The following is a 26,922-nucleotide window of genomic DNA, read 5'->3' as shown; positions in this document are numbered from 1 at the left end:
AATATTACAAAAGCCTGGGTAGGAAAGTCAGTAATAGCTAGAAGACCATAAAGAAGTGGATGTTTATTGTATGCCTGTTGTGTTCTGGCACTGCAATATAGGCTTTCCGTGCATTATTTCATTTAATCTTCATAATAATCCTGTTGTTGCTGTTAGTTAGGTGCTGTTGAGTTGGCTCCAACTCGTATCGACCTTACGTACAACAAATGAAACACTGCCTGGTCCCGTACCATCCTCATGATCATTATTATGCTTGAGCCCATTGTTGCAAACATTGTGTCAATCCATTTCGTTGAGGCTTATCTTCTCTTGCTGACCCTCTACTTTACAAAGTATGATGTCCTTCTCCAGGGACTGGTCCCTCCTGATAACATGCCCAAAGTACGTGAGACGTAGTCGCGCCATCCTTGCTTCTAGTGAGCATTCTGGCTGTACTTCCTCCAAGACAGATTTGTTCCTTCCTCTGGCGGTGCATAGAACATTCGGCGTTCCTCACCAACACCATAATTCAAAGGCGTCAGTTCGTCTTTAGTCTTCCTATTCATTGTCCAGCTTTTGCATGCACATCAGGTAATTGAAAATACCATGGGTCAGGCGCACCTTAGCCCTCAAAATGACGTTTTTTTTGCTTTTTAACACTTTAAGGAGGTCTTTTGCAGCAGATTTGTCCATTGCAGTGCATCATTTGATATGTTGACTGCCGTTTCCATGGGTGTTGATTGTGGATCCAAGTAAAATGAAATCCTTGTCAACTTCAACTTCAGTTTTTTCCCCGTTTACCATGATGTTGCTTATGGGTCCAGTTGCGAGGGTTTTTGTTTTCTTTATGTTAAGGTGTAATCTATACTGAAGGCAGTAGTCTTTGATCTTCATCGGTAAGTGCTTGAAGACCTCTGCACTTTCAGCAAGCAAGGTTGTGTTGTGTGCATAACGCAGGTTGTTAATGAGTCTTCCTCCAATCCTGATGCCCCGTTCTTCTTCATATAGTCCAGCTTCTCGGATTATTTGCTCAGCATACAGATCGAATAGGTATGGTGAAAGGATGCAACCCTGACGCACACCTTTCCTGACTCAGCCATGCAGTATCCTTTAGTTCTGTTTCGATGACTGCCTCTTGATCTATGTAGAGTTTACTCATGGGTACAATGAAGCGTTCTGGAATTCCCATTCTTCACAGCGTTATCCATAATTTGTTGTGATCCCCTCAGTCAGAAGCCTTTGCATAGTCAATAAAACAGAGGTAAATATCTTTCTAGGACTCTGCTTTCAGCCAGAATCCATCTGACATGAGCAATGATATCCCTTGTTCTACGTCCTATTCTGAATCCAGCTTGAACGTCTAGCAATTCCCTGTCGATGTGCTACTGCACCAGCTTTTGAATGATCTTCAGTGAAATTTTACTTGTGTGTGATATTAATAATATTGTTAGATAATTTTTGTATTCTTTTGGATCACCTTTCTTTGGAATAGGTACAAACATGGATCTCCTCCAGCCAGTTGGCCAGATAGCTATCTTCCAAATTTCTTGGCGTAGAAGAATGAGCACCTCCAGCGTGGCATCTGTTTGTTGAAACGTCTTAGTTGGTATTCCATCAATTCCTGGAGCCTTGTTTTTCACTCATGCCTTCAGTGCAGCCTGGACTTCTTCCTTCAGTACCATCAGTTCCTGATTATACGCTACCTCCTGATATGTTTGAACATCGACCAATTCTTTTTGGTACAGTGACTCTGTGTATTCCTTCTGTCTTCTTTTGATACTTCCCACGTAGTTTAATATTTTCCCTGTAGATTCCTTCAGTATTGTACCTCGAAGCTTGAATTTTTTCTTCAGTTCTTCAGCTTGAGAAATGCAGAGTGTGTTCTTTCCTTTTGGTTTTCTATTTCCAGGCCTTTGCACATGTCGTTTTAATACTTTACTTTGTCTTCTCTAGCCACCTTTTGAAATTTTCTGTTCAGCTCTTCTACTTCATCATTTCTTCCTTTCACTTTAGCTACTTGACGTTCAAGAGCAAGTTTCAGAGACTTTTCTGACAATCATTTTGGTCTTTTCTTTCTTTCATGTCTTTTTAATGACATATTGTTTTCTTCATGTATGATATCCCTGATGTCATTCCACAGCTTGTCTGGTCTTCAGTCATTAGTGTTCATTGCATCAAATCTATTCTTGAGATGGTCTCTAAATTCGGGGTTATATACTCAAGGTTGTACTTTGGCTCTCACGGACTTGTTTTTTCAACTTCAGCTTGAACTTGTATATAAGCAGTTAATGGTCTGTTCCACAATTGGCCCCTGGCCACCTTCTGACTGATGATGTTGAGCTTTTCCATCATCTCTTTCCACTGATACAGTCGATTTGATTCCTATGTATCCCATCTGGTGAGGTCCACGTGTATAGTTGCCGTTTATGTTGTTGAGAAAAGATATTTGCAGTGAAGAAGTTGTTGTTCTTGTAAAATTCAATCATGCAGTCTCTGGCACCGTTTCTGTCACCAAGACCATATTCTCCAACTACTGATCCTTCTTCTTTGTTTCCAGCTTTTGCATTCTAATCACCAGTAATTATCAATTATTGATTGAATGTTTGATGAATTTCAGATTGCAGAAGTTGGTAAAATTCTTCAATTTCTTCATCTTTGGCCTTAGTGTCTGATGTGTAAATTTGAATAATAGTTGTTTTAACTAGTCTTCCTTTTAGGCCTATGGATATTATCCTACCACTCACAGCATTGTACTTTGGTATAGATTTTGAAATGTTCTTTTTGACTATGAGCATGACACCGTTCCTCTTCAATTTGTCATTCCCAGCATTGTAGGCCATATGATTTTCCAACTCAGAATGGCCAATACCAATCCATTTCAGCTCACTAATGCCTAAGATATTGATGTTTATACATTCCATTTCATTTTTGACAACTCCCAATTTTCCTAGATTCATTCTTTGTATATTTCACTCTCCAATTAATGGAAGTTTACAGCTGTTTCTTCTTATTTTGAGTCACATCACATCAGCAAATGGAGGTGTCGAAAGCTTGACTCTATTTATGTCATTAAGTTTGACTCTACTTTGAGGAGGTAGCTCTTCCCCAGTCATATTTTGAGTGCCTTCAACCTGAGGGGCTCAGCCTCCGACAGTATATTAGACAATATTCTGCCGCTATCCATAAAAGTTTTCACTGGCCAATTTTTTCAGAAGTAGACTTCCAGGTCCTTCTTCCTAGTCTGAAACCTGACTGCTAAGAGTGACCTGCTGGTGTTTGAAATACTAGTGGCAAAGCTTCCAGTATCACAGCAACATGCAAGCCAGCATATTATGACAAACTCACAAATGGGAGATAATAACTCTGTGAAATAGGTGTTCTCACCATTTTGTAGGTGAGAAATCTAAGATTCAGAGTTTTGAAGTAATTTTTCTTCTTTCTACCGCAAAACTTTGTTTTGAGGCATGACAGCCATGTGGAGAATCTTAATCCATTCCTGGGTGGTTGAAAGGAGGTTGGGTAGGTTCTGAAATGGAAAGCTTGGATTGAATTGTGAGGAAAGCCAATGGATGGGTATCATTCTCATATTGATGAACATATGGTCTTGGAACATTTGAGGGGGTAACACGTAAGGAACAATTATATTTGACGTCATAGTGGAATGTTCTGGTAGACCTGTTTTTCCTCTGGCTTCCTTACTTTCTCATATCTTCTTACCTTTCTTAGATTAGTTTGAGATATATACTTCTTACTATGTCCAAACATTTCTTTATGTCCTTTTTATCTTCTCTTTTGTTTATCATATCTTATTTCAGACCCACCTTTCCAGAAATACATTTATATTGTTTTTCTAGTACCAAACCAAAAAAACCTGTTGCTGTCGAGTTGATACAGTACCCCATTATTTCACGGCCTTTCTCAGATGTCCTCGTAAGCATTTTTAATAATCATTTAGGTTTTTATAAGATGCTCAATTACAAGGCGTTGTTGCCAGTTAGGGGCCATATACTAATATCTGCCTCCTTCCATTTGTGGCCCTGTGGCATAATGTGCATTTTGTTTAACGTTTGGGTAGCGATTGGAATGTTTGGTATATTAATTTTGATTGGCATTTGTCATTCACTTTTGTATGCATGAAAACATTTGTTGCTTGCGTGCTTTAATCCAGGAGCTGTTTTAGGTAGCTGTAGCAGGCTTAAAGATGAATAGAATGTGGATTCAGCCCTCAGAGATCACCCCTGTAGGGAAAAGAGGACAACACATAGATAGCCAGGCCTTAGAGAAGACTGTGATGTTTGAGACTATTAACATTTAACTTTCTGATAAATGCTTGCTTTGTCATTGGTGTTTGAGGTAGTGCATTGTAATATGCCCTTCCCTGTATTCATGCTCCTGGAGAGTGCCCTACCCTGGATTCAGTCCTGGCAGCTCATGAGACATATAGTAGAACTGACAGTGCCACTTCCAGCCCCGAGCTGTAAGGAAGAGTGACAACTTCTGCTTTTCTGATTTCGGAAGCCAGCATCATGCTGTAAAGAACTCTGTCACTCTGAGGCTACCATGGTAAGTGGAAGCCCAAGACAGCCATGTGGAGAATCAATAAAGCCAGTAAAAATAGAGGTCGCCAGCTGACAGCCACCACCAACTTACCAGCCACGGGAATAAGCCATCTTGGAAGTGGAGCTTCCAGCCCCAATTGATCTGTACTAGCTGTCACCACATGGAACAGAGACAGTCTTCATCTCACCACCCCACCCCCATTGCTGAATTGTAAACAAATAAATAAAGTGGTTATTGTCCAGATCTACTGAGTTTTAGGGTGACTTGTTTTACAGCTTTAGATAAACGAGACAAGAGGAATGTAGAAGTCTTCAGTCCCTGGTAGCACAGTAGTTAAGTACTTGGTTGCTTCCCAAAAGGTCAGCTGCTCCTCAGGAAAAAAGACCTAGCCATCCGCTCTTGTAAGGATTACAACCTAGGAAACCCTATGGGGCAGTCAATTCAGCAGCACCCAACGACAGTGATTTCAGCCCCTAATTTTCAAGTCAAATGAAAAAAAATTTTTTTTTTTAGGCTGTGCAAAATTTTGTGATTTCCACCTGTTGCTTGCAAATAGGGATTAACTATTTCTCTACAATATAGTTTGTATAATATCCTGAAAATATTTGGATATCTTTAGTAGAACACAGTATTACCCATTGTGTGGAATAACCAGACCAAACCAAACCCAGTGCCGTCAAGTCGATTCTGACTCATAGCGACTCCATAGGACAGAGTAGAACTGCCCCAGAGTTTCCAAGGAGCGCCTGGCGGATTCGAACTGCCCACCCATTGGTTAGCAGCCGTAGCACCTAACCACTATACCACCAGGGTTTCCATTGTGTAGAATCATTGTTATATGTTTATATGTGTGTCAGATAAAAAAAATGAAGTTCATTGCAAAATACTGTTAAAAATTATATTTTGTTATCCCTTAGAGGTTGTTTTATTGGTGCAGAATGTGATCTTTTTTTTTTTTTTGATTATAACAGAGGATGCTATATTCCAATACTTAACTGAGTTTATATACTCTTTCCTTAAAGTGTTTTAAGTTTCTTTGTAGTTACTTTTTAAATCCCTTTTTAGCAATTAAATTTGTTGGCAGTCTTACGTTTGGCTACAGGCTAGGGTTGGATGGTAGTGAGAAGAACAAGGGAGCAAAATGGACCAAAGGGAATTACATTTAGCAAGTTTGAAATTTATCCTGGGATTTGGTTTTGACCATGAAGTAGTGAATTATGTTTAAGAAAAACAATACAAAAGGGATATTAAACAGTATGTGTAACAGGAAATGCACTGTAACACCTTCGAGCATTTGTTGTCATGGTGAGCAGAGCTGGAACCTCAAGAGTTCCTCCGTGTTTTGAAATTCTTTTCTTCTTGTACCAAAGGCTGGTGCTGGTAATAGCTGTGCCTTTCTCAAAATACAGCACTGATGGAGGGAGAGAGGGCACCAGGTCCCTGGAACCAGATTTCATTGATTTAGTCTTTTATTTTTGTTGACTCATCACTTTTGTTTGTTTGTTTTTGAGCATCTGCTATGCCTTAGGCTGTGTATTAAGAATAGGGAAGAGTACTGAGATGAGATGTGGGAAGATTTCAGAGTTGACTAAAACACAGCCCTCCTCTCAAGCATCTAGCTGAAAGGAAACGTCTTAAGGTACAGTTTGGTAGGTTCAGCAGGAGAAATGAAGCAGTGAAAGGAGGACAGCTAGAGTAGCTCAGTGTGGATGCTAAATGTCAAGTGCAGTGCTAGAAGGAGCCCCTCGGGGCCTGCAACACCGAGTGAGCCGTGTGAGAGGACTGCTTGTGCAGACATACTGTACGATTGATTTTGTTCTCTTTTTAAAGCAAATTTTCACTATTATTAAAAGTGAATTCATACCATAGATTTATGCAGTGGACAAAATACAACGAGAAAACTAAACTATCCAGATTGTATCCATATCGTAAACTCAAAATTAAATCCAAACTCTTGACCCTGGCCTACAAAGCCCAGCTTGAGGTACCTGTCTTCTTCTCTTACTTCATCTCCTGTGGCTCTGTGCCTTAGTCTCTCCCCTCCACTCTTTCTCCTGAAGATAAAAGCTTTTGTTCAGGTGAGACAGAGTGGATGGATCTGCGTCCTTCAGGTGATATAGAGTGGATGGACTTGGGCTGATTTTGGCCTTGGTGGCTTTTCTCCTCCTGCTCCAGGCCCCAGGGGAAGTGGTGTCAGGATTCCCCCGACTGGCACTGTGAGCACGAAGCGGGGGTGTGTAAAGAAAGCATTTGAGGATGTAGGGACCCTCCTACATGTGTGCCTCCTGGGGACTTCACGCTCACTTGCTAGCCCATCCCCTGTAAGCAGATGCTCCAGCCCTGTTGCTTCCTGGCCTGTCTATCGCCAGACGTGGAGTATGTCTCGGAGATCCCAGCACTGGTTTGCGCTCTGTCCAGACTTCTTGTTTTCAGTTTGGGAGCGACGCTGTTTCCAACTAAGCCGGCATTCAGATGTGTAGTTCTTCCTGCGTGGTGGTTTTGAGAAACAGAAAGAAGCCCAGAGTGTCTAAAATCAAAAGCAGGAGAGTAGAGAGGTTAGAGAGGTAGGCAGGTTCAGTTTTGAGTGTTGGGTTAGAAGTCAATAAAACACCCCTTTGTTAGACTGATCAACTTTTTGATGAGCATCCAATTAAGGGGAACCTTGAATGGAGACAGTGGCGTGATCTTCAGGCTTCGTTGTTTATGAAATGACAGCTCAACTGTAATTATTCCCCAGGGAATAGTGTCACGTCACAGATATAGTTTAGATCAATTAAAACTTGTTCAGAATGGCACGTGGTCTTCACTGATGAGGAATATTGTAGCCTATACATTATGCAGTGCACCTCAGAGATACTTACTGTATGTTGGTTTATCACCTTTGTAATAACTTGAAAATTCCTCATTTCCAATTGTAACGTTTGTAATATAATACTATATGTAATGTAATAATTGTTATCTGAAGAAAAATCATTGGTCTTGGAAATGGCAACATTTCTACATTCCATGGAAAATCTGTACACAAAATTATTAATAAAAATAAAAGTTTAAATGTGGCAAGTTCTTACTATCTTGCAGATATAGTTATCAAATAAAAAACAAATCCAGATTTAGGTAAGGAAAGACTTTATTCCCAAGGATTATGGCTTGGGTGGGTGGGGGTAACTGCTACGATAGGGGAAAGGCTTACCGAGCCCGGGAGGCATCTCAGAGGTCAGGCAGGAAAGGAGCAGACGAGGCCGGAGGGAAACCAGTATGGGGAGGTGGGAGACGGGTGTAGAGAGGTGGGATGATTGGGTACTGGTGGCACAATGAGACAGTAGATCAGGGACTGTTTTCTCTGAGTCAGCCTGTTCTTGGGATGGGCCATTAAGGAGGGATTGCATGCTGGCTCAGTGGAAGGGTACCTGGGGGGAAGGAGAAAAGCTAAACTATAATTTTATCTAGTCAGGTTAATGGGTATTTCGTTCTCATTAATCAATGGAGAGGAACTTCACTGAGCCTTGTATGGGGCAAAGAAGTAGGAACAAAGGATTGATGTCTCGCCTTGTCATAGGCAAACTAGGGGGACATCCTGAATCTTATCTAAGTCATATCCGAAAGGGCAGTTTCTTGCAATAAGCTATTTCAGGAACACAAAAGGGTAGGGGGTTTCTTAATCATAGCTGTTTTCCAGGAGCCTAGGACTCAGGTAAAATTCAACATTGTGTCAGAGTGCTCAGCTACCTTATCTGAGATGTTTTAATCTTCATAATATCCCTGAAGTGTGGTGACTCTTGTAAGCCATGCTTTGTAAACATTGTGAAATCAAGGACTGTGAGAAACGCAGGGACCAGGCTGCTGGCCAGAGGGTGAGCTCGCTGGTGACACTCCTTCAGAAGTCTGTGTCTGGGGGAACAGCCGTAGGCGTCACAGGACTGATGGCAGATAGGAGAACTGTGCTGCCCAGCTTGTCTCACTTACTTAGATGTTTTCTTACATGATCTGAAGGGTCCAAAATACATACTGAGTCCATATATTACTTAGGCTTTTTTTTTTGTCGTCGTAAGTACCAACTGTGGCTAGGTTGCTGGCGTGGTTGTTTATTTTGTTTTGCTTTTTAAGAATCCATAGGACACTGGGTTGCATACATGGTTTCCAGTTGGCTGCAAACCTAAAGGTTGATGGTTCGAACCTACCTAGCAGCTCTGCGGAAGAAAGGCCTGGAAACTCCTTCCATAGAGTTTATAGCCAGTAAAACTATGGTACAGTTCTACTCTAACACGTAGGGTTGCCATGAGTCAGAATCAATTCTGCAATGGGTTTAGGTTTTTTTTGTTGTCGTTAATTTTTTTCTTTCTTTATTATATAGAACCCATGGGGGAATTCTACTTTTAAACTGAGAAATGAGCAGTAACAAGTTCTATTGTAAGAAAAAGAAAATAACCAAAGTCCATGGTTCTTCTCTAACAGTGATTTTTGACAGATATAAAATTGGCATTTTACACAGGATAGTTTTCCTTGTGAAGGACAGTCACATTCATTTCTAACATAAAAGGCTTTCTAGGCCTTTGCCCATTAAATGCCAGTGGTAACCCCAGTCACTGGGGCAAACAAACAGACATGCTGACAATTCCCAGATGCCCCCCACGGAGGTGATGCAATATGCAGTTGAGAATGGGACCGAGCACATTGCCATCCTTGTGACTCAGCTCCAAGGACGCTAGTACCCACACGTTTAGTTCTAAACCTCAGATGACGTCCTTGACTTCTAGTCAAGAATCAGCTTCCTTGACTGACGTGGGTGGACAGGGCATGGCCATGTCTCACTGTGGTGTCTCCCTTGGTAGCCTTGTGGGTTAAGGGGAGTCAGTTCTCAGAAAAAGGCGGCTATTGGTCAGATAAAATTATATGTGACCACAATAAAGTCATCAGTTTACTACCAATTTAGCAGTGTGTGTGTACAGTCTACCAGCTGCTCTGATAGGTGACTTTATGCGTTTTATTAATTCACAGAGCAGGCACCCACAGGACGTAGTATGATCTCTGTGTTGTAGATGAGGGGTCTGAGACTCATGAGGGTTAACTTGACTTTGGAAGTAGAACTAGTAAATGATAATATGACTGAACAGAGTTAAGGAAGACAAAGAAGAGAATAAAAGTATTTCTGTTTGTCAAAATACACATTTATATACTTTTTTTTTTTAATAAGTAGGTGACTAGTAGAAGTTAAATGGAGAAAGAAACCCCTGAAGGTATATAAAATCATATGAAATGCTATTCTTTCTTAGATAGAATCCTATGCTTTTACAAAGCATTTATTCATGTAACCTTGAATTAACTCTTATCACTATGGGCATCAGTATAAAATAAGATGCTTGGATTGTATGATTTCTAAAATCTCTTCTTAATTGTTTTCAGTTGGGAAATACTTGAATATTAAAAATGCAATGTAAGTATGGCTAATGGACCACATGCATTTATTTTCACTCCATCCTTGAAGCTCGACTAAAATGAATATAAAGGAATAAAAAAATGCACAAATCCATGAAAATAACAAGGGGAGGGTAAGGCAACAACAGGCAAGTGAAGTCAGTAAAATTTTGGTATCTGCAAAATAAATGGATAAATGGTAACGACTTAGGAGACCAGAGAAAGCAGAACCCTGAGCTTTCAGGGCAAGAGGAAGCCAACTAGAAACATGTTCATTAGTGTGGTAAAACCATTAGACGGCTCAGGAATTACAGACACCAGTTATTGTGATCGGTGGAATTGAAAAGAGGAGACTTGATTGAAAGTCTGTGTGAGAAACAGCCAGACCATCAGATGTTCGTCCTCGGCTGACAAAGCTAAGCAGCTTATCCTAGCAACCTGAGGAGGTTGACTAAGAGAAGCTTTGAGCCCCAAGATACAGATATCCCGAGGGCTAACCTGAGATGCTGCACTGAAAATGAGGACATTGTCTCCTTTAAAGAAATGTGTGCTTGCTTAGGGTTGGGATTTCCAGGATTTGGGCAGCCAGGCTTGTACCTCCTAGAAGATTTGGGAATTCTTCTCCAGGAGAATGACTAGCCCAGGAGAAGTGAAATGTAGATACTGATACTTGAGTAACTCTTGATGAAAAAAATCTGGCTACCGTTATTTAGAGTGAACCATATCAATTGATAAGTCTCATGTATGAAAAGAAAACTTGCAGTCAGTGTTTTAGAGCTTCGTATAGTTTTATAAACAGGTAAAGAATTACCAGGTAGGTGTCTGAGCAAATTCCAACATGTACAGAGAGACCAAGTCAGAAAACATGGAGATAAGAAGACTTTTGGAAGTAGCAGATGCTACGTAAGCTGCAAGACAGGGAGTGGCAACTGTCATTAATATCCTCAGAAAGATAAATGATATTACTTCTGTAAAATATTAAAAGAAAATGCAGTGTCTTGGTCATCTAGTACTGCCGTAACAGCCACAAGTGGATGGCTTTAACAGATTTGTTTTCTCACAGTCCAGTAGTCTAGAAGTCCAAATTTAGGGCATCAGCTCCAGGGGAAGGCTTTCTCGCTCTGTCGGCTCTGGAGGAAGGTCCTTGCAATGCATCAGTCTTCCATTGGTCTGGGAGCATCTCAGTGCAGGAACCTCGGGTCCAAAGGATGTGCTCTGCTCCCAGCACTGCTTTCTTGGTGGTATGAGGTCCCCAACTCTCTGCTTTCTTCCCTTTCCTTTTATCTCTTGAGAGATAAAAGGTAGTGCAGGCCACACTCCAGGGAAAATCCCTTTACATTGGATCAGGAATGTGGCCTGAGCAAGGGTGTTAAATCCCACCCTAATCCTTTTAACCGCAGGTAGAGATTATTGTAATTTATAACACATAGGAAAATCACAAAATGGAGGACAACCACACATGGCCTAACCAAGTTAATACACACATTCGGGGGTGGGGGGGGCATAATTCAATCCATGGCTGTAGCAAGTATAAGAAATTATTACTGCAGTGGTTAAGAACTTGGCTGCTAACCAAAAGGTTGGCGATTTGAATCTATCAGCCGCTCTTTGCAAACCGTATGGGGCAGTGCTCCCCTGTCCTGTAGGATCACTATGAGTTGGAACTGACTCGACGGCAGTGGGTTTGGCTATTTTTTGATTTTATTAGGAATTAAACATTTGATAGAGAAAAGAAAGGTAGTAGGAAATATAGTTAAATATTCCAGAAAGTAGAGAGTAAATGGAAAAAATTAGGAACCTATAGATTCAATCCAGGAGACCCAATATCCAAATAATAGAATTCCTAGGAAGATAGCAAAAAATAAAATGGAGGAAATCTCAGTGCTATTTTTAAAACATATCCATATATAATAATTTATATGTCTTATTTTTTTTACGTATTATACAAATTTATATTATATGTAATTAATACATAATCCAGAACGGAAGGATTAAAAGAGTCCACTGAGTACCTACCCAATGGATGGAAAAAGATCCTCACCCAAGTTCGAGCTCTTTCTGACAAATTTGAGAATACTAGGGTAAAGAAAAGATCCTGAAACTCCCAAAGAGAGAAAAAAGAAAACGAATCATGTACCAAGGATCAGAAGTCACATTATACTTCTCAACAGCAACATTGGAAGTTAGAAGAAACTCAACACCATGAATATTCAGAGAAGAGTGATTTGCCGTTTAGACTTTTATTTCCAGCCAAACTAACAGTCAACCTTGTGGCTCAGCTGTGGGCAGTTTTTACACGATCTTCTTGTATACAGTGAATATTGAGTCAAAGCAAGCTGTGCTATATCCGTATTAAGAGAGAGGAGGAGAGAGAAGAGAGAAACAAGTATAAGAGATCAGTACCTGTGTTTTCCAAAGTAGAAAGTTAATAGAATATAAAACTAAAAAATCAAGAAATATCAATATGATTGTGTTATTGAGGAGAGAAAAAGGGGACTAAGGTCAATACTAGAAGAAATGGTGAAAAGATTTGAAAGTAGATTGCCCCTGAGGAGCAAGAATAAGGTGTGCGTGGGTCAGGTGATGGATTTATTTCTTTAATCTTGTAGTACTATTTTACTTTTTAATCTTCCTATAAGGATCACTTTTGTATTTAAAAAATTAAAAAGTAGTTACATGTAAAGGTCAAAACTGTATATTTGTTTTTTGCTTGAAGACCAATAAAATTAAAAGTGGGCAAGGAAAAAATATCATCTTGATTTTTTAAGGTGCCAACTGCATATTCCAGGAAAATTACTTAAATTGCCATTGCTAAATAAATTGAGGAACAATTGTCTGTTAAAAACAGCAACAGCACAGCAGTGGCTTAGGTTGTGGAAGATAACTGATACCAGAGTGGCAGCTACATGAGTTTATAACTGAAGAATCTTGCTTTAGAGAAACAGCCAGTTTTGTATCTGGGACCAAGAAGTATTCGTGATTTACCTTAATTATTATAAGGCGTTGAACAGTTGTATGAATTCCTAATAATTCTTTCATTCAGAATGTAGTTACCGAGTGTCTATTATGTGCCAAGCATTGTTCTAAATGATTTATGTATATATAAAAAAAAAATGTATATAGTGACCATTTAATCCTTAGAACAGGCCTGTGGGGGTAGGTCCTATTGTCATTCCCACTTTACAGATGAGGAAAGTGAGGTATAGAGAGATTAGGTGGTTTTCCCAGAGTCACTCGCTGGTAACTGGAAGAGCCAGGTTGTAAACCTCAGCTGTCTGGATTCGGAGGCCACACCCTTAATTCACTTCTACTTGGCTTGTTAAATAAGTAACCGCAGCATCTACATTAGGTAAGTTGCCCACATTCCCAAAGCTAGTCATTTTGGAAGCTATAGATGGATTTGGTCATAAAGCTGTTGTCAGCCGCTGAATGCTTAAGAACTCCTCTAGGCCAAGTGCTGTTATTGGTTGAAGAACCGAGTTTGAACACTGACCACGCAGGAGAACTCGGCACCCCATCGGTACCAGTCTAGCCAGCGTACATCACAGTACATCTGCTGTCATTCGCCCTCACCCGTGCTGCGGTCCTAGCACTGTCTGTAGTTTACTTAAGGTGTGTTGAAATTGTCCGGACAGCAACTTGGGAATTCTGGGAAACTAATTCCACTCACAATTTGTAAAATATAGGCCATTGCTAAAGTATTTGGTATAAAGAAATACATCATTTTAAAGAATTATTTTACAGTTTGTTACCCAGTGTTACATGGTTTGTGCAGAATATCACAGTATGTTGCATGTAGCAGGAACTTAGATTTTTGCCAGTAATCGGTGGAGTGGAGTGTACCGTTGTGTTTACAAACCTTCAGGATTCATTAATTACTTTCAGATACGAATGCTACAAGTTGTGGTTTGTTTGTTTTTCCTAGTTCAACTTTGTGGGGAAACTTTTGGGTCCACGTGGCAATTCTCTGAAGCGTTTACAGGAAGAAACTTTGACAAAAATGTCCATTCTTGGAAAAGGTTCCATGCGAGACAAGGCAAAGGTAATACTCGTTATAGACAATGGCTTCTTTTCTAGTCGAGTTTTATTGTGCATTCCAAGATCGCCCATTGTATTAATATATACTATTGAAAAGTTAAAGCTAACTAGGATTTCAAATGAAATCATGTGACGATGTTAACGTAAGGTGGTATGTTGGTGATACTGTTTAGAAAATGAACCATTATGGCAAATTTCAGAATAGTGTCTTAAGGCTGCATCTCTAAATGTTATATTAATTTAAAAAATAAAACAGTAATACTTATATTTCTGAATCTTGTAGAAAGCGTGGTGATACTGAGATAATCATGAAGAAAGGTCAACATTATCCAGTCTCACCATCACTCTTTGCATTTAGATTAATTCCTTCTGGTCTTTTTTTTATATGCGTGTATTTCACATGGTTGAGGTTCTAATGCATATATATTTCTCCTTTTTTTCCCTTGATTTGATATTATATGCATTTTATCAAGTTATTAAAATTGATTTTAAATGTCTTAATGATTGCTCAGTCCTCTGCACATAGTTGTTCTACTTGGATGTCATCACGTTATCCGCTTTTTTATAAGCTAAAAATTACTAAGTTATTTTTATTGATAACTTTTTTAAATGTACCAATTTTGAAAGGGATTTTCACATTTTATAATGTGCTGTGTCACTTACTTTGTTCTTTCATTTTAAAAGATTTATATTACTGGGAACCAAATCCACGTTCATTGGTTACTTACTATGGAATATTGATCATTTCCTGAAAGCTATTTAAACAGAATCCAACCTACTCATAAAAATGCCCATATGAATAATGGGTTTTATAATAAAAATAGCCAGCGTTTGTTTATTGAACAGCCACCGTGAGGTAGGTGCTTTGTGACGCATTTTACATGCACTGCATCGTGAGGTCCTTTGAAAAATGATAGAAAATACACAAAATATTTTCCTTATTTTACACATAAGAAAACAGATTCAAAGAGCTTGAGTAGATTCTCCAGATTAATGAATAGACATTCAGTAAATTGTGTGGTGAACACAATGAATAAGACGATGCCTTTCTGACACCAACGCCCGCGTTTTCCACCACAGTAGTGGAAAACATGACCATGCACCAGGCTCACATGGGGTGCTGTTTAAAAATACACATTCTCATGCCTCAAGCTCTTTTTGGGTGGAGCCTCGAAAAGAATTTGCAGTAGGTGTTCCGAGTGATTCTAACGCATAGCTAGGTAAGTCTGCTCACCAAGCGTTACTGTCTCAAATATGTAAGATACTGTGGTTCGTTAACTCATATATTCTGACGAGAGGAGAAAAAGGAACCATATATAAAGATTTTGACTCATAGTGACCCTGTAGGTGAATCAGAATCTTTCTAACCTAGTGACTGACGTATGGTTCCGTTTTCTCCTCTCGTCAGAATATATGAGTTAAGGAACCACAGTATCTTACATATTTGAGACAGTAAGGCTTGGTGAGCAGCCTAACCTAGCTATGCATTAGAATCGCTTCTGCTGTTATCTTGTAGGAAAGTCCCCCAACCTTGCTGACACCTTAGTTTTCGGTAAGCCATTCTAGCATTCTGTAACACCTGGGGATGGGGTACGTGATTCAGCTACTGAAACCCATGGGCAGGACTCTATTGTCCTACTTATGTTGTTGGTTGTTAAAGGAGTTCCTTGGTGAGGAGCAATACTTTGTGGCATTCAGTGACTGATCAGAGCATCCACCAATGGTCTCACAGGTGGAAGGGAAGCAGGGAATGCAAATTCCTACCTGGATTGTGTGTCCTAGTAATGGCAAGTACCTTACTATCCATGAAAGGGACCCTGAGTGTCAGCTTGGCATCCGAGCTTGAAAGTCCTTCTAGATTACATTGTCATATCAGGGGCTTGTGGCTGTTCCCTGCTGTTGGCATATTGGGCCCTCAGCAGTGGCAATTCCAGTCAGTCACGTTGAGGGGAGTACCCATTGTCAAGTCATGCGTATCCTTGATCCCTGTCACAGGGATCATGTTGTCAAGAGTACGTTGAGTATAGTAGCACTGAGGTGGCATTAATGAGGCCATCTGACATCCTCTGGAGTGAGTCCCCTTGGCTGCTTGGTCAGAGTGCCTACTTGGCGTTTGCTTGGGACCCACTATACTTACATACTGGGGCCTCTTTCCAAGACCACATGTCACCGATCTTCTGATCCTCTGGATTCTGTGTCCTTGATCATATGGGCATTCCTGGCTTATTTACCCTCAGTGCACAGGTCAGAGAGTCAGTATGGGGTTCTACAAGTGGCTGATCTTTATAGTTCATCTAGATGCGCAAGAACCGGGGGGACAGCGTGCATTGTGGATTTACCATCCATTGAGCCCACTGTCAGGTGGCTAGGACCAGAAGTCCATTTATTTCTTGGCCCCATAAGCCCCATTCTGCCACGTATTCCATCAGTTACACCTTGAGAAGAACTTCACTGAAGGACAACCACAGGTGATAATTTAAGTAACAAGTTTGACTCTTGAATGGAATATACTAGTATCCCATCTGCTATATTGTACTCCAGTCCTGATTGCCTTAAATCCAGATAACCAATCCTGGATGTCCTTCCTTTCACTGTCACTGAATGCCAAAAAGCACTGCTACTCAACAGGGGACTCCTTTAACAACCACCAGCAGAAGTAGGACAATGGAGTCCTGCCCATGGTTTTCACTAGTTGTGTCATGTACCCTATCACCAGGGTTTATAGAATGCTAGACTGGCTGCAGTATCTGTCGGTATTAAGTGCTTTGTCCGTCAGGGTTCTGGTTCACTCTGGCTATTTTAGCAAAGAAGGTATATTAATCCATAGAAGTGGGCATTTGTCAAATAGTTGCAAGGGCCTAAGGGGTCAGGCTCTAGGGTGATTCTCTAGGACTGTCTTCCAGAACAAGGGTGTATAACAGACTCTGAAAGCTGCTTCCTTTGCCAAAATTCAAGATCTGCCATGTAATTGTTGGCTTTAGGGACACACAATGGCTCCCTGGATCTGCTAGTGCCCAGGGATCCGGAAATGGCTCCCCGGATCTGTTAGTGTGGGAGCCAGTCCATGTAGTCTAGATGGAAACTGGCAAAATACAGAAGTCCATCCCACCTGTGGTAGTGTTGCTTTCCTCTTAAATTAAGTATAAAATAATGCCTTGCACGTGTGTATCTGATTGGCTGACTAAAGCTAAGCTCTGAGCCCTACCCTTGCCAGGAAGGCTGAGAATGTAGCTTTGACCTTTCCAGCATTTGCAGTGCAGAAAGGTGAGTTCACCTCTGCTGCCACAGTGCTCCTTGCAGACATTTCAGAAAACACAGAAAAGCGCAGAAGGACGAACAGGCTCTGGCTCCACCGTAGTCAGTGCTTTGTATTGGTTATTTCCGTGTCTGTGGTTCTGTCTGGCAGAGGGTACACTATAAAGGCAGTGAACGTTTACCTATGATTGCTGTATTAAAATGTTCATAATTTAAGATAATTGCCTAGGAGCCTATCCTTTTGTTAGCTCATACTTTCTTTAATTGGGAAACATTTAACTCTTTAGAATGCTCTGAGTACAGTGGGTGCATTTGGAATTTCGGTGTCATAAATGTCATTTCAGAGGTTCCCTTTCTAAAATGTGTTTCGTTCCTCAGGCTAATGCTTAACCAGAAAACTAAGACAGGAAACAATTTTAATAAAAATAAGTGTGAACTCTTTAATACTGATTTCAGTTCATCCTTTTCACTAGTTTACCTTTAGTCTAAAGGGAGTCTCAATTTCTAAGGAGATTCTCGTTATTTAGCGTTAAAACGTCTTCCCTGTGGATTCTCAAAATGTTACTATTTAAGTTCTGATGTGAATATAATTCCTTTTTTTTTTTGTTTGCTGCATTGATGAAATTATGAGAATCATAGTACTCACGATAACTTCATGATCTGCTGAGCCTTCAGTTTGTGCCAAACGTTATGGTAGATGTTTTGCCTACGTCATCTGTATTACAGAACAGTAGAAGGATTAATGCTAGAGTTATATAATAATACTCAGCATTACTTTAGTCACCACTTGTTATGTGGTAGGCATAATTCTAAAGACTTGAGTGTGTTAACTTCCTTATTACTACAACAACCCCGTGAGGTCGATACTATACTACACTTTTATTAAACTCATTTAAAATTATCCCTTCAAGGTAGGATTGCTTATTCTGGTTTTATCTCCCTAATTTACCCTCATGAGGATAGAATGACTTGCCCAAAGTCATCCAGTAAATGTTGGATTGGGGATTTGAATACAGAACTTCCGAGACTGTGTTCTTCCCGGGGCAGTGCATTGCCGGCTTCGTTAGCCCATGAAAGAGTCCCAGCTCTGTGGTAACTCCTCAGTCAACGGATTGTTCCTTGGCTCCAGCATGATGAGAAGGCCTCACTGTTTTAGTTTCAATTTGTGGTAGAAATGAAATTGTTGGCTTATGTATCAATAATTGCAGTCTCCCATTAAAATCATTATTTTGCTATTATATTAGAAGAAAGAAATGTTTGTTTCAGTAGTTAATGCTTTCGGAGGTGAACTGCAATGCAGAGAATCCAGCTTTTAAAACTTCAGCTATGCGAGACAGTATCAGATCAAATAATTAGAACAGTGGTCTGCAGTTAGTATAAAAGAATGGTACTTGTTTTTTTAATTTAGAAGGAAATGCATAGGGTATTATGGTAACTCATATTTTCTCTCCCTACTTCAAATACTTTTTCTTCTTTCAGTTTCTGACCCACTTTCCGTAAATGTGAAGGAAGCTAGCACTTAGTAAGTGCCTGCCAGGTGCTAGGCAGCATAGTGGGCTATACACATTGTCTCCATTTGCCGGACATTTCCATAAAGCTGTCCGTTTTGTTCTTCTCTGTGGTCTTGCGTTAATATTCATGTGTTAACACCAAACTGATTTTTCAAATTAAGTGTTAGTGTGCACTTGTAATAGTCTGGCATTTGCATCTTTGTTGTCTGGGCTAATGATGGAATAAAAGTTGTGATGACTAGAAATTCCTGGCCTTCCCTTTCTTGTGAGATAAACTTTTTTTTTTTTTTTTGCAATATGTTTTCCTTTTTTTATTGTTGTAAAGATATATGACATAACATTTGCCAATTAAACAGTTGTCATGTGTACAATTTGTTGACACCAATTACATCAATCACGTTGTGCAGCCTTCACCAATATCCATTGCCAAATATTTTTAAAAACCCAAATGGATGTGAATAAACAAAATACCAAGATTTTCAATAGAAAACTGGTGCGAGCCTGCACTTTCACGATCCTGCCTCACTCGCCTTACCCTGCGCCAGTCTTGGGGTCTAGAATGTGCCTCCTGTGTAAAACGGTGTAAAAAACCAAGCCAGTTGCAGTTGAGTTGACTCTGACTCATGGTGAGTGACCAGTAGGTTTTTGAAGAGCCTGTGAAGGTTTCAGGCCTTTCAGAAATCACTCCACATGATGGCTCCTGCTCACCTGAATTTGTCTCTGTATTATTCTAATGTTGGAAACAAAGGCTAATTAAAGACCCAGGTTCTGGAAACCAGGGCCTGTCGTTGCCACCTTAATGAAGGCTAGTTGTGGAAAGATAATGGAACAAAATCAGTAGTTTCTTTACCATCTTTTTTTCTTTTCTTTTAATTGTCCCTCAATTTCATTATGTAAACCTTAAAGAAAAAGTTTTAAAAACCTTTGTCATAATTACGCACTCATATAAAACCATGTAATACAATCTTCATTTTATTCCCTATTTTATCCTCGGATTAAAAGTGGTATGTTGAAATGTTTGTTGAAGATGGTGAAAATGAGCAAATAAACATAGAAATGAATGAATAAATAAAATGTGTTAGCCATTCATTCAACATGTTTGTTGAGCGTGTACCATATAAACCCAAACCCACTGCTGACAAGTTGACTCCGACTCATAGGAACCCTGTAGGACAGCGCAGAACTGCCCCATAGGGCTTCCTAGGCTCTAGTCTTCACAGAAGCAGCCTGCCACGTCTGTTTCCCACTGAGTGGCTGGCGGGTGCAAACTGCCTGCCTTTCAGTTAGCAGCCGAGCCCTTGACCACTGGGCCACCAGGGCTCTGTGTACACTTTATACCAGCCACTTTCCTAGACATGGAGAATGCAGCAGCAAACAAGATAATCATGGTTTCTGCTCCGTGATAGCCACCTTTTCAGTGGGGGAAAACAGAAAATAGGCAGGGGAGAAAAAAAGGTATTTTAGGTCGTGGTCAAGCTTTGTGGCAGCATCACAGGCACACAGTATAGACAGTGCAGCGGTGAGCTTGGGAGCTTAGCCAGCTTGAGGAACACAGAGGCCTGTGCAGCAGCCGGAGGGGTTTGAGCCAGAGAGATAGGAGAATGCTAGGGAGCCGTGGGACTCAGCAGTGGGCAGATGATGGGCCTCCTAATAGGTCAAGGTCAGGAGTTGAGACCCTTCCAGGAGTGGTTGGAAGCCTTTGAGATGGCCCGAACCCATTGCCTTCAAGTCAATTCCGACTCATAGTGGCCCTATAAGGCAGAGTAGAGCTGCCCCTTAGGGCTTCCTAGGCTGCGATCTTCATGACAGCAGACAGCCACATCTCTCCACCACAGAGCTGCTCCAATGACCAGTCGTTCAGTCAGCAGCCAGGTGCTCAACGCTAGATCGTGTCACCAGGGCTCTTTGGGATGGCAGGGTCAGATTTATGTTTTGAATGTCCTTCTGTAGGGTGTTGTTTGCTTTTAAATGAATCTCTGTGTGTGATGCTCCATGAGCATTGGTAGTTTTGATTTTCTTTTTCTTTCCTCTTAATGACACATTTTTAAACATGATTTTCCTTCAGGAAGAAGAGTTGAGGAAAAGTGGAGAAGCAAAGTACTTCCACCTCAACGATGATCTCCATGTGCTCATTGAAGTTTTTGCCCCACCAGCAGAAGCATATGCCCGGATGGGACATGCTTTGGAAGAAATCAAGAAGTTCCTCATCCCTGTTAGTATAATTTTTCTTGATACTCAAGTTGGACTTTAAAGGTCTTCCTTTATTTTAATTCTTAGTAATTAGTATCATTAATTGTAACTTGTATAACACTTTCCCTGTTAAAGAGCTTCACATATGTTATCTCAGGTAGACCACACAGTGTCCCTGTGAATGACTTGGCATTATTCCTTCTTCGGAAACCCTGGTGGCATACTGGTTAAGTGCTTTGGCTGCTAACCAAAAGGTCAGCAGTTCGAATTTACTAGGTGCTCCTTGGAAACTCTATGGGGCAGTTCTACTCTGTCCTGTAGGGTCACTATGAGTCGAAATTGACTCGATGGTAATGGGTGCCTTTTATTCCTTCTTCATAAACAAGGCAGCGGGTTTTTAGCCAGGGTAATTAATGCTGCTCGGGTTATACAGCTAATAAGCTGGAGAGCTCAGTCACTATTCAGGTTTTTGGACTTCAAGTCCTAAGTTTTTTTTGTGACACTGAAAACATCTCATGAATTCGTTGTTGTCCCACACAAACTCACTAGTGCTTTCCATGTGCCACGTGCTGTGCTTGGCGTTGGGTGTACAGGCATGAGTAAAAACAGGTCCTTCTCTGGAGGAACACGTCATTTCAGGGGAAAGAGAAGCATAAGCAGATGATTGCCATTCAGCCCGAGGAATACCATGACTGACCAGAGCATAACGAACGCAGAGAGGAGGGGCAGCGTACAGAGAGCCAGCTAGCTCCTATTTTATGTTTGTCAACAATTGGTAGCCTTTTTTAAACCTTTCAGACGCTATTGAGAATATGATAATATAAAGGGAATATGTATCTCCATTGCACAAGTTAATTTAGGCCTTTTGTGTTAATTGTTTGTTCTTGATTAAAAAAAACTAACGCGTTGATCACTTTAGCTCTGTAGACAGTTTCTTTTAGAGAAGCTGTCACTTCTGCTAAACAGGTAACTGGAATAAGACTGCCTTTAGTGATCCCAGAAACCCTCGTGGCGTAGTATTAAGAGCTACAGCTATTAACCAAAAGGTTGGCAGTTCGAATCTACCAGGTGCTCCTTGGAAACCCTACGGGGCAATTCTACTTTGCCCTATATGGTCGGTATGAGTCAGATTCAACTCAACAGCAGTGAGTTGGCTGGTAGATTTAATGATCCCAGGCTGGGCTGGTAGATTGACTTACACACTCCAGAATATGTATTGTGATCACGTTAGCTGTGAGGACAAAATTATATTTGTGGGGAAAGGATGTTTTAAATCAAGATTGCCTTGAAAAAGCCAGGGCATGGAATTCCATTAAATATTTTACTTGGGGAACTGAAAATGTTCAAAATTTTAAAAATTTTCTGTAGGCCCCACAGGCAAATGTAATGATGTATTAATTCGTTCAGTTTAAAGACAAAATTATTGAGTGCTTACTATGTGATTGGCACATATGAACTAATAAAAGACGTGATCCTGCCCTCATAGAGTTTATAGTCTAGTGAGAGAGATAGGAATCATGTATTCATATATAAAAATACAAAATTGCAACCATGATAAGACTAAGGAGATGATTATGTCTTAGTGGGCATGCAGTGGTGTGCAAGAAGCACCTGCCTAGCCAGATGGGGCAGAGTCTGTTTTCCAAAGTGGCTGCAGCAGTATCTCCCATCCTACCACTTTCCACCCCTCCACCAAGATAAAAACTTGTTGCCGTTGAGTCGATTCTGACTCATAGTGACCCTATGGGACAGTGAAGAAGTGCCCCATAGGGTTTCCAAGGAGTGGCTGTGGGATTTGAACTGCCAACCTTTTGGTTAACAGCCACACTTTTAACCACTATGCCACCAGTGCTCCACCAAGATGGAGGGTCAAAATCTCTCACACTGAACTGGGCTGGCCAAAAGAGCCCTGCCTACCCCATGGCACAAAGATTTTCCGTTGTCTTTTCTTCATGTTTTTACAGTATAAACTCTTTCATTTAACTCTATAATTATTTTGAGTTAATTTTTGTGTGTAGTGCGAGGGTCTGAATTCATTCATTTCCATGTGGTTATCTAATTGTCCCAGAACAATGTGTTGAAAAGACTGTCCATCCCCCATTAAATGGCCTTGGCACCTTTGTCAAAGATCGACTGAACATAAATGTAAGGATTTATTTCTTAGTTCTCAGTTTTGTCTCATTGATTTATGTGCTGTCCTTATACCATACCACACTATTAATTACTTTAACTTTAGAGTAAATATTGACCTCAGATAGTACAAGTCCTCCAACTTTGTTCTTTTTTTCCAAAATTCCCTTGACTATTCTGGCTCCTTTACATTTCCATACAAATTTTAGTATCAGCTTGTCAATTTCTAAAGAAAGACTGCTGAGACTTTTGATATATATTATATTGAATGTACATGTCAATTTGGGGGTAATTTCCATCTTAATATTGAGTCTTTCAATCCATGAACATGAAATGTCTCCTTTTTTTTTTTTTTTTTAATCCTTTAATTTCTCTCAATAAGGTTTTAATTTCAGGGTACTGGTCTTACATTTCTTTGTTAAATTTATTTCTAATATTTTATGCTTTTTGATACTCTTGTGAATGGATTTTTTTTTCCTTTTTATTTCATTTTCAGATGGTTACTAGTGTATAGAAATAAAATTGATTTTTATATATTGATCTTGTATCTTGTGACCCTATTAAATGCATTTCTTAGTTCTGGCTTTTTTAAATTTATTGAAATGAAATCATTAGGATTTCTACATACTGGATTATATCATCTTCAGATAAAGGTAATTTTATATCTTCCATTCCAATCTGTATGGCTTTTATTATTTTTATTTTTTCTTATACTGGCTAGAACTTTCAGTGCAGTGTTGAATAGAAATGGAGAGAATGAATATCCTTGCTTTGTACCCAAGTTTAGGAGGAAAACATTCAGTCTTTCACCATTAAGTAATGTTAGCTGCAGATTTTTTGTTGATATCCTTTATTGCCATGAGTCAGAATCAGTTCATTTTTGTATGTTGCTGGATTTTATTTATTAATAGTTTATTAAGGATTTTTACATACGTAATCATGAAGAATATTGGTCTGTAGTATTTTTTTTTTCCCTTGTGATGTCTTTGTCTGGTTTTTGTAATACTGGCCTTGGAGAGTGAGTTGAGAATTACTCCCTCCTCTGTTTTCTTTCAAAGAGCTAATGAAGCATTGGTATTACTTCTTCTTTATTTAGAGGATAGAATTCACTATTGCAGTCACCTGAGCCTTGGCTTTTCTTTGTGGGAATATTTTAAATTACCAATTCATTGACTTCTTATAGCTCTATTCACATTTTCTGTTTCTTTTAACATCAGTTTTGGTAACTTATATCTTTCTAGTAATTTGTTCATTTCATGTAAGTTGTCTAATTTGTTGGCATAAAGTCGTTTATATTATTCTCATATAATCTTTTCAGTCCTGTAGTGTCAGTAGTGATGGCCCCCTCTTTCATTCCTGTTTTTGGTTATTTGTGTTCTCTCTTTTTCTTTGTCTAGCTAAAGATTGGGCACTTTTTTTTTTTAATAATCCTCTTAAAAGAATCACCGTGGTTTCATTGCTTTTCTCTATTTTCTCTTTCTTTATGATTTTGCCTCTTTATTATTTCTTTTGTCTCCTTTGAGTTTACCCTGTTTTTGATTGTTAAGGTGGAATCTTGGATTGCTGTCCTGAAGCCTTTTTTTTTTTCTGCCATGAGCAATCAAAGCTTTGAATTTTCCTCAGAGCACTGCTTAAAGTTGTCACATGGCTAATCCTAGAAAATGTTCCGTGTGGACTTGGAAATACTATACATTGGGTTGTCATTTGATGGAGTGTTCTTTAAATGTTAGCTAATGATGAATTATTGTTCAGCTTTTCTATTTCCTGGGTGGTGTTTTTGTCCAGTCCTTTTACTTACTGAGAGTGAGGTATTGAAGCTTACAAGTGTTATTGTTGAATTGTCTTACTTCTGCTTCAGTTCTGTGAGTTTTTGCTTTGTACGCTTTTTGGGCTTTCTTGTTAGGTGCGTATATATTTGTAGTTGTCATATCTGCCTCATATATTGACCCTCCTTTTCTCTAGTAATATTTTTAAAAGTCTATTGTGCCTGATAATAATATAACCACTCCAGGTCTTTTATGATGACTATATGCATGGCATGGAGCCTTGGTGGCACAGTGATTAAGTGATCCAGCTGCTAACCAAAAGGTTGGCAGTTCAAATCCACCAGTTGCTCCTTGGAAACTCTGTGGAGCAGTTCTGCTCTGTCCTATCGGGTTGCTGGGGGTTGGAACCAACCTGATGGCAGTCGGTTTTTGTTTGCATTGCGTATCTTTCCCCCTTTTTTACTTTGAATGTGTTTATGTTTTTGAATTTAACTTGTTTCTTTTTTGGCAACATATTGTTAAATCTTTTTTTTTTTTTGTATTTTTGTTTTTAATTCAATCTGATAATCTCTGCCTTTTGATTTAAGTTTTAATCTATTCATATGTAATGTAATTATGTATATGATTGGCTTTACATCACCATTTTGTAACTTTTTCTTTGTTTCATGCTTTATTTTTTTGTGTTATTCTCTTTCTCTTCATGGCCTTCTTTTGTGTTAAGTAGATATATTTTAGCATACCATTTAATTCCTTTTTGTTGTTGTTTTCTTGTTGGTTGCTCTCCTGATTGCAGTATGTATCTTAATTTATCATAATCTGCTTCAAATTAATACTAAATTAAACCTGAATATTTAGCCCTATTATAGCTCAAGTACTCCCCTTTCTTTATACCTGGAAGAAAGGCCTGGTATTCTGCTTCTGAAAAATCAGCTTTGAAATCAGCCTTAAAACCTCCCCATCCCAAATTATGTTCCGTAAACCAGCCATATAGCACTTCTTCTAGTTCTCTGGCCACACTATTACCATGGACCTTGAAACACACTGTTCCCTCTGCGTGGAATAATCTGCTGCCCCTCTTTCTTTCATTAGTTCACACTCATCCTTACCTGACATTTCCTGTAGAGAGTCTACTCTTACTAATCACATATGATTCTTTCTGGTTGTTTAGACCTGAACTTTCCTTTTTTAATACAACAGATCACACTTTTATTTATTCATTACATATTTTTCTTAATGATTATTAAACGGGGCTGGCGGTGGTAAGGAAGAATGAGAAATCAAGGACAACTCCCAAAGCTTCTTAGTTGAACATCTGGGTGATAATATAAGATGATGAAGAGCACATTTCTCAAGAAAATGATTTGCTCAATTTTAGAAATGTTGAATTCCAGCTACTTTGGCAATATCTAGGAAATGTAAGAAAGAAGTTGTATGTATGGTTGTTAGTTTCAAGAAAGCTATCATGTCATATGTATGTTTTTCTCCTTTGCTAGATCGTGAGTTCCTTGGCTGCACGGACTATGGCTTATTCCTCCCTGTTTTTTCATCACTTGGCACGGCAGAAATGCTTAATAACTATTAGTTGAATTAAGTTGTAAATAAAAATTTCCGTGTATTGATTACATGGTACTTTAACATTTTTGTAAATGTTTCACATGGAAAGTATGCCCTGGGAAAGGAATTAGGAACGCTAATTGAAAATGTTAGTTTGGGGAATATTGTTTTATGCTTTTTTCCCCCTATTTACAGAAATTTATTGATATATTTTCATTTTAATAAACTCAAATTGTGTTTCATGAAGTCAGCTATTTTCCCATCTTTTTTGTTAAAAAATTGTTTGTTTTTTGTCTTAAATACATTCATACTTTTACCACGAGGTGAATTATGGTGTCTTTTGTCTTCTGTAGGACTATAATGATGAAATCAGGCAAGCACAGCTCCAGGAATTGACATATTTGAATGGTGGTTCCGAAAATGCAGATGTCCCAGTGGTTAGAGGGAAAGCCCCCTTGCGTACAAGAGGTGTACCAACCCCAGCAGTCACCAGGTAGGTATAATCCATTGACTTATGTTTTTAGATC

At 39.5% G+C, this 26,922-nt stretch overlaps 1 protein-coding gene across 7 annotated transcripts in view; it reads left to right on the top strand.

Annotated features, from left to right (window-relative positions):
• KHDRBS3 (KH RNA binding domain containing, signal transduction associated 3) overlaps positions 1-26,922 on the top strand; it is a 185,196-nt gene that overhangs the window by 76,760 nt on the left and 81,514 nt on the right. For 6 of the 7 annotated variants that reach the window (XR_007513244.1, XM_049853668.1, XM_049853670.1 and 3 more), the window contains exons 3-5: positions 13,877-13,993; positions 20,821-20,967; positions 26,749-26,888. Coding sequence is in view for 6 of the 7 variants with exons in the window: in XM_049853668.1 (XP_049709625.1) it covers positions 13,877-13,993; positions 20,821-20,967; positions 26,749-26,888 (404 nt within the window). In the remaining variant the exon portion in view is untranslated. The remainder of the gene's footprint in view (positions 1-13,876; positions 13,994-20,820; positions 20,968-26,748; positions 26,889-26,922) is intronic. The other variant, XM_049853671.1, reaches the window with a different exon arrangement.

The sequence above is a fragment of the Elephas maximus genome, chromosome 15 (genome assembly GCF_024166365.1).
Source record: "Elephas maximus indicus isolate mEleMax1 chromosome 15, mEleMax1 primary haplotype, whole genome shotgun sequence".
NCBI classification, from domain to species: Eukaryota; Metazoa; Chordata; class Mammalia; order Proboscidea; family Elephantidae; genus Elephas; species Elephas maximus.
This window is presented reverse-complemented; position numbering and strand designations above follow the sequence as displayed.